The 12264-nt window shown below is 54.4% G+C and overlaps 1 protein-coding gene across 2 annotated transcripts in view; it reads right to left on the bottom strand.

Annotated features, from left to right (window-relative positions):
* Positions 1-2028: 2028 nt before the first annotated feature.
* Positions 2029-12264, bottom strand: part of CPNE2 (copine 2) — a 55816-nt gene continuing 45580 nt past the window's right edge. For both annotated transcript variants that reach the window (XM_016929891.4, XM_054669368.2), the window contains 2 exons: positions 3666-3902; positions 2029-2444 (listed from right to left, as the gene is read on the bottom strand). In XM_016929891.4, the coding sequence (XP_016785380.1) occupies positions 2337-2444; positions 3666-3902 (345 nt within the window). In that variant the 3' untranslated portion in view covers positions 2029-2336. The remainder of the gene's footprint in view (positions 2445-3665; positions 3903-12264) is intronic.

Raw genomic sequence — 12264 nt, 5'->3', positions numbered from 1 at the left:
GGCGGAGGCTACAGTGAGCTGAGATTGTGCTACTGCACTCCAGCCTGGGTGACAGAGTGAGACTCTGTCTCAAAAATAAAAAAATAAAAAGTGATTTGGTTGGCCTTGTCAAGAGTTTAGACAAACTCTTTAGACAAGAGTTTAGACAAGTTTGTGAACTGAAGCCAGCCAGGAGTAAAGGGCCTGCTTGACTTACCCACCGTTAGGCAGAGAAGGGGCAGACAGAGAGCAGAGATGGCTGGATCTGCCCCCACATGAAGCCTGGATGTGGGGACCGCGGCCACCACACCTGAGGAAGTGATCTGAGAGTGGGAGCATGTGGGACAGACCCCCACTGCAAGGCCAGGGCTTCGCCTTCACGTGGCCCAGTGGACGGCAGTCTCCCTAGTTTCACCAAGCTCGTAAGCCGCTCCCACGGGAAGGTGTAAGGGAGGAGTAGGATTCCACCCATGTTGCTGGCCTGGGGGCCAGTGCACTGTGGTTTTCCAAAGGACAGTCTGCAAATCAGAGCTCTGTGCAGTCCTGCGGCCCTCTTGAGAGAAGTGTCCCTAACAGATCCTTCAGCTGACTCTTGGTGTCCACAGAATCAGCAGCGGCACCAGAAGCTTAGGATGAAGGTATCCCTTACTTGCTCCCACCAGAAAAACTCTGGCTGGAGCTTACCAGGCACTAAGAGGTGGGAATCTACCTGCTGCGGTGCCCAATCCTAGCAGGCCCTAGTAAGAATTACTGGCCAGAAGAGTAGATGGGGACAAATGACTTTCCAATTTCAGTGGCACAGAGTGACAAATTCATTAGCAGCTTGAGCAGAAGAACCCCATCCAGAGCCAAGGGAAGGCATTCAATGCAGTGGAGCAAGTGTGGGCCATGAGGTAGCCAGACTTGGGTATGAGGCCTGGCTCTGCCTCTAGTAGACTTGATTCGCTTCTCTGCTTGTCTCCTCATCTCTGAAATGGTCACCGTCAGGAGCTATTGGAAGGGTTCACCAAGATAGTGCTTGCAGCCTGGGCAACATGGCGAAACTCCATGTCTACAAAAATTAGCTGGGCGTGGGGGTGCATGCCTGTGTTCCAGCTACTCGTGAGGCTGAGGTGGGAGGACTGCTTGAGCCCACAAGGTTGAGGCTGCAGTGAGCCGAGATCACACCACTGCACTCCAGCCTGGGTGGGACAGAGTGAGACCCTGTCTCAGAAAAAGTGCCTGCAAAACACTGAACACGGAGCTGGAAACAAAGTGCTTAATAGGAGGGTTAGCTGTTACTGGTTACACGGAAGCCCGTGTCCAGGGGGCTTACCTGGAGGTCCAAGCGGGAGTCAGGTGGATAAAGGAGAAAGAGGTGTTATGTGGAATAAAGGAGGGACCTGGGAGCGGGGCTGAACTTCTTTCAGAGAGGGGTCCTCTGGCTGGTTTCATAAAACTGGGCCTGAGCCTAGAGAGGGGGATGTGGAAGAAACAGCAGGGTTAGAAGCAGCCCCATTTTGGGTACTGAGGCCAGAGAGGCTTTCACAGACCTCTAGGTGGCCAACCCAAACACCCGGGAGACCCAAGGAGGAGCAGATGGGTGGCTGGGACTGCTGTCCAGTTGTGGGGTAGGGATATGTCAGAAACTGGTATGGGCCTGCACATTCATTCTATTCATCCATGAATATTTATTGAGTTTGTACAATGTGCCAGGTTCTGTGCCAGTTTAACAGGTTATCACTGTTAACTGGCAGTGATTTAACAGGTTATCATCTGGAATGCATGTCCCCATGCAGAAGTGACTACACCAACTTATTAGACTTGTGGGGTGGATTTTCATTTTCCATTTCCTTTCTCAGATCAGTGAGCCCGTCAGGTCCCTGCTGAGGAAGGAGCTGACACAGGGACGTCTGAAACTCATTTGTTACCCTGAGTATATAACAAATAGAACACAGTCACAGTATTAAAAAAACAGCAGGAATTAATTAGGTGCAGGCTACGACACGTATGCACCAAGGACACGTTTCTTTCATCAGAGTCTGCAGCTAGTTACTTGGAAAAAGCCAGTTATGATTGTAAAAATTTTATTCTCAATAACAATTCCACTAAAATTATACAAAGTACATTCAATACTTAAGAATGGCAAAGGTGGGGAGAGGAGGAGAGGAAGCCAGTTTGGCCTGGAAGCATCAACAGTTGACTCCAACAAAGGAAGCCCAGCTGGGCTAGAGGAAGTTGGGGGTGGAGGTCCGGTTGTAAAAAATTAAAAAGGGGATCGGTAAAAAAAGGCCACCCACAAGGAAGCAGAGTGAGCGTGCATGTTCCTGGGGGAGGGCAGGAGGCTCAGCTGACATGCTGCTGCTGGGCACTGGAGCTCAGGCGGGCTCCGAGTTGGTGGGGGGCAGGTTTTTATGCTTGAAATACTGCACAACTTGTTGGGGCAGCTCCGCCAGCACAGCTTTGGCCAAGGTCTCTTTTGCTGCCTGCAGGGTGGAGGAGGGTGGAGTGGGGAAGAGAGAGAATAAGGATTAATGACCGGAAGTTGTGAGCGGCACTATGCCCAGAGGGCTGCTACAGCAGGTGTCCATTGAGGACAAAATTAGGGCTGTGGGCTAGGGCTGTCTGCAAGTGGCATCTCTCATCTCAGCCCAGGCCTGAAATTCCCCCTGATTGCAGTGCCTTCCTTTAGGTTAGGTGTAAGTGTTACCTGGAGCACTTGAGATGCTTGGGAGTAACGGGTTAGGATGACTCCGTCTGCGGGAAGCACCTATGTGTCTGGCAAACATCTCCTGAGCACCTTCTTGGCGGGAATAAATGGGCCTGACAGTCTGGTTCACTAGTGAACAGCCAGCCACAGGCCAGGCACATGGAGGTACTCGGTCACCGACCTGTGCATGAAGGGGTGACCGATGCCCAGGGTTTGTCCTTAGGAAGCGAATGCTCCAGAGGAAGGAGTAGAACCATCACAGGCAACCCCAGAGGATGCTGGGCAGAGAGGTGAGGGCCACTGGGTGCAAACCAGCATGGGCAGTTCTTGCTGAGGCTGGGTTAAGCCCCCAGCCAGCAGTATGGGGGTGGCATTACAGTACAGCAGTACAGTGGAGAGACTGCTCCCCTATGGGACTCCTCATGGACCCTGCTGCTAGGGCAGTGATCAGGAGGCCAACCCCGGCCTCCTTGTGGGCAGATCTGGGATCACCTGCAAATAAAGCCAGAGCCACTTCCAGGAACAAGGCTGGGGACACCATTCTCCCAGGCAGAGGGCTTTAGGGAGAGGTCAACCTAAGATGACTGGGAGGCCTTGTTTTCCGTCTACAAAATGAGGGGGCTTGCTGGGGCGTGATGATCAGGAAAACCCCTCTCTCCTCCTGCACTTTACACCACATGGATAGCCCCAGCCTCTCATCAGACCCCACTAGAGGGCAGGTCCTCCAGGAAGCCCTGCCCCAGAGCCTCAGGCTAGATGCCCACGGTTCCATGTTCCATCAGTTTGTGGAAGCAAGTGCTCACACTATCACAACGGCCAACACCGGGGCAAGGCCTGGCACGGCGCCTGGCACATGGCAGGCCCTCAGAAGAGCATAGTCAATGGAGTGGAGAAGTCTAGGATTGGGCCAGACAACCCCAAGACTCTCAAGCTTGATTATGAGCTATGGTGGCTGGGATCCTATAACCGCCCCCTCCCAGCCCAGGCCCACACTCACGTTGCGGAACTCTCGAAAGGGAACGAACTGCACAATATCGCGGGCTGCCTCCTCCCCCGTGTGGGAGCGCAGCGTGCGGCTGTCCCCATCCAGGAACTCCATGGCAGCGAAGTCCGCATTGCCCACGCCCACGATGATGATGGACATGGGCAGCTTGGAAGCCTGCACCACGGCATGCCGTGTCTCCTCCATGTCACTGATGACCCCGTCCGTGATGATGAGGAGGATGAAGTACTGCTGCAGGGAGGGGGCCAATGGGGCACTCAGCAAGGTCAAGGCCCTGGCACCCCTTCTCCCTCCCTCCTTCATCCCAAACACTCTGAGTCCTGGAGGAAGGCAGTGCATCTTACCCAGCTGCAGCCAAGTCCCAGACAACTCGCTATGCGTCCTGCTCTCAGCACCCCACCCCTGCAGGCCTCTCATGCTCTAAACTCTGACCTGGTCACAGCAGGAAGTACAAACTGCTCTCCCCTCCTGCCCTGTGTGTTATCTTAGACTCCCCCTTGGGGCCTCTGAGAGCCCTGGACTCTGGGCCTGGCCTTGCCGGTTGCTATACTGTGGGACTCTAGGCAACTGACTTGACTCGTAGTGCCTCAGTTTCTTCATCTGCAAAGTGGGAGTTGTTGCAGATAATGTGCCTGACTTGGCAGTGGCCCAGTCAGCTGCATTCCCGACAGGCCCATGGCTGGCGCAGGAGGACTCATCTGGCCGATGGGCTGCTCTGGGACCGGTCTCCCCCTCTCTGCTGCACCTGGGCATGGGCACCTGTGACCCCCTCCATTCCCTACTCAACACGACAATCTGAGACACCTTGCGGGAGCTAAGGCAGGACGTCTGGGCCAGGGCTTCCAGGAGTGTGGGACTCTGCTGACAAATAAGTGGATTTGAGTCACATCCCAAACACAGCACTGAGCACCATCAAGTCATCAAGTCACCCCGGAAGAGGACTGGTTTGCAGTGGCCTTTCAATTCTATGAACTGCACCCAGGAGCAAGTCTTGGTTTGGTACTACTGTGTCTTTCACGTCTCTCTAACATTTGCTAAGCTTCCTTATCAACGGAAAGGGAAGGCAGGAAGCCCAGAGCTTGAGGAGACAATAGTCTCCAGCTAGGCTTTAATACCATTGTACAGCTTGTTGTGTTTATTTTTGTTACTCTCTATTTATGGCAAGTGATACTGCTTTTTTTCATTTACACTGGGATATAGAGTTTCTTTATAAATTAAATTTTAAAAATTGAATAATTAGTGTGGGAGATATATAAAATACAAACTGTGAAGTGGGGCCGGGGTGTGCCTGAGTGAAGTGCAGGAAGGCTCATTGGACCATCTGAGGGTGAGGGCCCAGGATTCCAAATTGGCCAAGAACTCTTTTTTTTTGTTTTGTTTTAGACTGAGTCTCGCTCTATCGCCCACACTGGCACAACCTGGGCTCACTGCAACCTCCACCTCCTGGGTTCAAGCGATTCTCCTGCCTCAACCTCCCAAGTAGCTGGGATTACAGGCACCCACGACCATGCCCGACTAATTTTTGTATTTTCAGTAGAGTTGGGGTTTCACCACGATGGCCAGGCTGGTCTCAAACTCCTGACCTCAGGTGATCCACCCGCCTTGGCTTCCCAAAGTGCTGGGATTACAGACGTGAGCCACCGCGCCCAGCCAAGAACTTATTTTCAGCTCAGCTCTGTCCTTAGTACCCGCTGACCCCTTTAGGGGAAGCTCAGTTTCCCCCATCCGTAACATCAACCGATCAGCTCTTGTGGTCTTCATATTCTCTGTTTGGGGCTTTAGTCTTCCAGAAGAGGAAACTGGGGCCTAGACTAGTCAAGGTCATGGAGCTAAGGAGGGTGGAACCAAGCTGGACCCCAGGTCAGCCCTTAGCCACCTTCATACCCAGCAAAGCCACTTGTTCCCTGGGGAGGTTGCAGAGGCTACAAGCTGAGCCTTCCAGGGTGCCTTGTTCCTGTCTGCCCCCCAAGTACAACTGTGGAGGGAAGGAGCAGGGTGAGCTGTGTGGAGACACGGACCCCACCACCCTCACCCCCAGCTCCAGGCAGCAGTGGTCTAGCTCCAGCACTGTGCCTTTAAGAGACCAATCCCTTGGCTGGGGATACCTGTTGCCATGGAGATGGTGGCCTGAATCCCACAGTGGAGGGCTGCTATTGCCAGCCCCCCATCCCTGGCTGTGAGGTGCCTCAGAAGCCCATCCAGACCCTACCCTTGACAGTCCACCATTGTTCCTGGGCCCCTTCCCTTAGGCGGCCCTCCAACCCCACCTCAATACCATCAGAAACAGTCCAGGGCAACATTTCTGGGACACCTAAGCAGACAGGTAGAAAGACACTAAGAGGCCGGGCAATGAAGAAAGAAAAGAATGCTCGGTCCTGGTCTAATGGGCCCCACCTTTCAGTGGGTGGGATCTGTTTCCAAGCCCGTTCCAGCTCAGGCAGGCAGTGCCCACTCCCTCCACACGTGGCCCTCCTGGCTCCCTCGTTTCTATCAGCCCCCGTGCCTAGGAGATGTGTGGGGCTCAGGCCTGGGCCTACCTCTTAGCTGGCAGCCCTCCTCCCTGGGGAGCCTGGGGGCAGACAGGGCCAGGTTCCTGCAGGACTGTGGGCACCAGTGGCCAGAGGAGGTGATACCACACAGTGACAGCACTACACAGACCCTGCCTGTCACCCTCACGCTGACTCCCATTCTAGAGGAGTGGAGCTCAGAGAGGTGATGTAACTTGTTGAGGCCTCACAGCCGGGAACTGGCACAGTCCAGATTGAACCCAGCCTGGCTGACTCCGAAGCTGGGGCTCTTTACATGATGTCCTCCTCCACCGCCCACTGGCACCAGTGGTCTGTCATTGTCTCCAACAGAGGGGCCTGGCAGGGAAAAGCTTTCCTCCCACCCAGCATGCCAGTGTCTGAGGGCCTGAATATCCAGGATAGCAGCCCAGGGTGGGGCCCAGAGCCCTGGTACTGGACTTTAACCCACACCCCTATGTGCCAATCAACCAGCCACCATGCCCACACACAGGGGCTTGGCCTCAGCAAGTGCCCAGCTGCGCCTGAGGTCAGCAGCCCAGACCTCGGCAGTGGAAGTGCAGCTGACAAGTCCCCGGCTTCCCGCCCAGCCTGGACAAAGCCAGAGTTGTTCAGGAGCCTCAAACGTCTATTACACAGCCCTACCCCCAGGACAGATCAAAGGGGAAGGGGCTGTAGATGGAGAGAACGGAGGGTGGAATCGGGTGCAAGGGGTTGGAAGAGGCTCTGCAGGCTCTGTTGTCCCTGCAGATGGTCCTGGTTCACCCTGTCCCCAGCATTCCCACCTCCAGAAACAGCCCATCACTGTCAGATTGAATCCAAAAACCCAACTCCCAACAAGGATGAAGCAACTCTTGCCTTTACCCCGAGGTTCTTCAGGTTTCTAGGGCTGTAAACAACTGCTTCCCCTAATGCATTTAACGTGTGATTTGATTTATAAGAAATTGACTTGACCACAACAGTTCCAGGCAGAATCTAGGGAAGCTGTACTTACTCCCTAGCTCATTTCAGGGAAGTTGGCAGCTGAGGACCCTGCGAGGGGAGCGGGTGGAATTCCCAGGGAGCTGGCTGGGTGCTTCCCAGCTCCCCCTCCACTGGGACACCAGACACCTGGGTGACCAACCAGGAATGGGCCATGAATAGCAAGGCCCAGGTCTCAGGGGCCAAGGCAGAGGGAAAGATGAAGGCCTGAGATAGGAGTCCCCCCAAGGCTCACTCAAACCTGCATAAGACCTTCCAGTGGCTCCCCACCGCCCTCCAGAGAAAACCCAGGTTCCTCAATGGCTTCCAAGGCTCCGCAGGAGCTGGCCTACCTTTCAGCCTCACCTCACCCCACCTCCTCCTCTTTCAACACATTCCTTCCTTCCGATACACCCACACACCAAACCTCCAGGCCTCGGCACGTGCCGTTCCCTCCGCCTGAGACACTCCACGCACACACATCCTTTATGAGGCTAACTCAAGCATCCTCCAAGTTTCAGCTCACATGTCACTTTCCCAAGAAGCCTTTCCTGAGCCCTCCATCTGGGTCGGATGCCACCTCTGTGAGCCTGTGCTTCCATCGCCTCAGGCTTAGTCCCCCTGCCTCCTGCTCCTGGCCTAGGGCTCCTCACTAGACTGCAGGCTCTGGGAGGGCAGAGGCCCTGTCTCACTCATCATGGTCTCCCCAGTGCTACACAGAAGTTGGTCGGTAAAGATGTGTTGAGTGAATGAATGGGAGAGTGCAGCCCTGCCTAGAGAGAGGCTTCCACCACCTGCTCTCAATTTCCTGTACGTGGGTGTGCATCGGTGCACATATGTCTGGGGATGGGGAGGGTGAAGCCACACCAAATATTCTTCCCCAAACTAAAAAACGGCTGACAAAAGCATCAGGGGATAATTCATAAATGACTTCCTTTTGCTTTGGGACTAATTGTGCTTGGCATCACTGAATGCTAGCTCAAGAGGTGTCCCCAAAAGATTCGGCCAGCAGGGAAGCACTTTATGTGTGCCAGGCACTATGCTGAGCAATTTCTATGCCTATCTAGTTCTAGAAGGCAGGGACTGTTTCCATTATCCTCGTCGCACAGATGAGGAAACAAGTTCACAGAGTTTAAGCTACCTGCTCTGGGTCCCACGAAGTCAGGAAGTGGGGGAGCTGGGATTTGAACCTCCCAGAGCTTGAGGCTCAACCACCAGGCAGCCCCACCTCCCCTCCACTGGTGTACCCTGAGGCCAAGGGGATAAGGTAAGGCAGGAGGTAGAGAATGGCCTTATCTGTTCTTGTACATCAGAGTGGCAGGGCCTGATAAGAGGCCCCTTGGCCCCACTCCTGCAGGTTAGAGATGCTCAGACATCCCCTGAGGTCACACAGCCTGGGTGGGCGACAGAGCTTTTCCAGCAGAAGGGAGCCAGGAGGTGGCTGCCTCCCCCAGGCCGGGAGGACCAAGTCGCAGCAAAAGTGGCTGGGATGTCCAGAGGACTAGCACCAGGTGCTTGGGCCTCAAGTCCTTCTGCTTCTTCCCTCTGGGGAGCTCTCCGCAGCTGCTCCCCAGAACACACAAATGCCCTTCCTGGCCTTTCCTGGGGCCCAAACCCCCTCAGACCTGGGTCCAGCAGACACAGACCCACCTCTCCCCAGGACCCTGGTTCCTGCCCAGTCCTGCCCCAGCTCTGCAGGTGCAGCTGTGAAAGGGCCCTGGCGCTAACACTGGGCTGCACGCCCGCTCCCTGCCCCACATCTTTCCCCTTAAACAAACATGCAAGACTTTCTTTTTCTATCCCTTTGAAAGCCTGCTCAGGGCAGACAAGACTGGGTGGGACAATGGCCTGGCACCCGAACAGGAGGGAGTGCAAGCGGAAGCCTGCCTCTTGCTGTGCCCTCTCTAGCCAGTTCTAGCCCAGCAAACCCAGGAATTAAAAAAAAAAAAAAAAAATCCCGGCCGGGTGCCGTGGCTCAGGTCTGTAATCCCAGCACCTTGGGAGGCTGAGGTGGGCATATCAGTTGAGGTCACAAGTTCAAGACCAGTGCGGCCAACATGGTGAAACTCTGTCTCTACTAAAAATACAAAAATTAGCCCGGCATGGTGGCAGGTGCTTGTAATCCCAGCTACTCAGGAGGTTGAGTCAGGAGAATTGCTTGAACCCAGGAGGTGAAGATTGCAGTGAGCTGAGACTGTGCCACTGCACTTCAGCCTGGGCAACAGAATGAGACTTTGTCTCAAAAAAAAAATATCCCTCCCAGGCCTTTCCCAGTTACTGCCCATTAAGCCTGCACCCAGGTCCTCACAGCACACTGGGGGTTTACTACACCCATTTCATAAGAGGAAATAGGTCTGGGTGCAGTGGCTCACACCTGTAATCCCAGCACTTTGGGAGGCTGAGGTGGGCGGATCACCTGAGGACAGGGGTTCGAGACAGGCCTGGCCAACATGGAACCCTATCTCTACTAAAAATACAAAAAATTAACCGGGCGTGGTGGTGGGCACCTATAATCCCAGCTACTTGGGATGCTGAGGCAGGAGAATCGCTTGAACCCGGGAGGCGGAGGTTGCAGTGAGCCAAGATTGCACCATTGCACTCCAGCCTGGGCAACAAGAGCGAAACTCTGTCTCAAAAAACCAAAAGAGGAAATGGGTTTAGAGCAGGAAACATTCCATTCCATAAGAAGAAACATGCCCCAGGCTCCGGGTTGCCAGGGTCAGGGCCCGGACGCTCCTTCCGGCACTCTGAGCTCCTTCTGGCCGGGTGCTGCCTCCACGCCCTGCGCTTCCTGTTCCCTCTACCCCGGCCACTCTTCCCTGAGCGCTTTGCTGGCCTGTCCTTCTCCGTCCCTCAGGTCTTTTTGGGTGCCATGTGCTGAGTGATCTTATTTAATCCTAATACTACCTCCTCCTGATTGATCCTATTAGTTTTCCCACTGTACAAATGAGGAAACTAAGGTGACGTGACTTGCCCAAGTCACACAGTGAGGAAGGGACAGCGGCAGGATTCAAACCCTGGCACCCGCCACTCCAGGGTACCCATTTTTCCCACAGATCCTCTACTGCCTCCTGAACCATCAGAACAGGCTCTGCCACTCCCCGCTCCTATTGAAACCGCCTTTGCAAAATTATAACTGAGGAAATTATGACAGTGAAAGAAATCAGACCTAACTGACTCCATCTTGCTTCTAACCCTTCAACTGTCCTTGTTTATTCCTGGGTGTAGGCCAAACTAACTTTGGGAAGGGATTCAGTTCACGGTTTGACTCTGAAACAAACTGATAACAGCCCATTCCCAAAAAGACCCTCTTCTTGCCTGGGGTCCAGTATGTCTTTGCAGGACTAACAAATCAGCTACAGATTGGAAATTACAGTTTAGGAGTCATGCAGCCTCTGGCTCCAAGAGTCTGAACCTCCCCAAATTGGGGATGTCACTACTGTGAAACCTAAGACCAGTGCTTGAGATATTTTGCAGACCCTGCACTCCATGGATCAGCTGACACCACCCAGACTAATCTGGCTCAATCAGTTCTGCCATCGTACCCAGGAACAGAAGACAGCAAGAAAAACTCACTTCGACCCCCTATGATTCCATCTCCAGCCTGACCAATCAGCACTCCCCACTTTCCAAGCTTCTACTCGCCAAATTATCTTTAAAAACTCTGATCCCCAAATGCTCGGGGAGACTGATTTGAGTAATAATAAAAGTCCGGTCTCCTGCACAACCGGCTCTGTGTGAATTACTCTTTCTCCACTGCAATTCCCCTGTCTTGATAAATCATTCTTTCTAGGCAGCGGGCAAGGTGAACCCACTGGGCAGTTGCACTATCTTTCCCACCACCTCCCGGAAGTCAACTGCCACCTCCCTGGTGACCAGGTGCCTCCCTCCCCTGGCTGGTCCTAATGGTCCCCTTAGGCATGGGACCAGGTCCCTTTCCCTGGGGGAGGAGGCTCTGACTGAGCTTGTACAGCTGACATCCCTCAGCCAGTGCTGACTTCATCCATTCACAGAGCACGATGAGCCTGCACAGCCCAGGCACTGGACCAGGCGCGGAGAGAAGGATGTGAACTAGACATTGCCGACCATCATCAGGGTCAGCCAGGAACAGGCAGAGAAGGCAAGAGATCTGCTTCATATAGGTGGTCAGGGAAGGCTGCTTGGGGGAGGAGGCCCTGAGGGAGGGCCTTGCAGAGTCCAGGAAGGACCTGTGGGGGAACAGCTGGGAGTGCTCGAGGAACACAGAGGGGGTTAGGTGGCAGAATCATCCTAAGAGAAGGAAAGGGCTGTGCAGTCAGTGATCGGGTCGGTAAGGAAGGCAGAGGCTGGCCTCAGGGGATCCAATCTGATGGCGAAGGGTTTTTGGCAGGGCAGCGGCTGGATCTGACCCTCCAGTGGGGGAAACAAATGGTAGCTTGTGGACTGGTGGTGTGAGGAGTGGTGAAGGCAGCTGCAGGGTCCAGTGAGAGACCTGTGGCCATGGGGAAGTGGGTGAATTTGGGATATTTTAGAGTCTAGTGAAATGAACACTCTAGAAGTGACTTCAGCAACCCTCTTCTTTCAATGGAGGTGGAAGATGAGAAAGGGGTGGGGGCTGGCCGAGGTCTCCCAGGAGGTAGTGGCCAGAAAGGAATTGGAGTCAAGTCTCCTCAACCCAGACCAGCATCTGGGCTGGGTGCCTGATTCCCCGTCACGGCGCTGGAGCATGAGGAGCAGGGCTGAGTCAGGGGCTGAGAAGTCCTATGCATAGGGCATAGGTCAGTCAGGTCCCCAAGGTCAGGAGAAGGCAGAAGAGACATCAGATAACTGCCCTTGGGGCAGGGGGAGAAGACCTCTCAACTCATACTGCAGAGAGGCAAGGGCAGGTCATGGTGGAAATGGGGAGGTGGGCAAGGTGACCTTTGGTGACCCCACCACTGGCATCAGACCCTGCCAGTAGGGCCTGCCTGGGAGCCAGCCTGCAGCTGGGGGCGGGAGAAGGGAAGGGAGACCACGGTTGCAGATGCCTGGGATGGCTGCTTACCATATATTCCAGATGCCACGCAGCTACTTTGGCAGCCTCAGCCGGGCCAGTGAGGCTCTAGGCTTGTTGCTGAGTGTAGGGCCAG

This window comes from Pan troglodytes, chromosome 18 (assembly GCF_028858775.2).
Source record: "Pan troglodytes isolate AG18354 chromosome 18, NHGRI_mPanTro3-v2.0_pri, whole genome shotgun sequence".
NCBI classification, from domain to species: domain Eukaryota; kingdom Metazoa; phylum Chordata; class Mammalia; order Primates; family Hominidae; genus Pan; species Pan troglodytes.
This window is presented reverse-complemented; position numbering and strand designations above follow the sequence as displayed.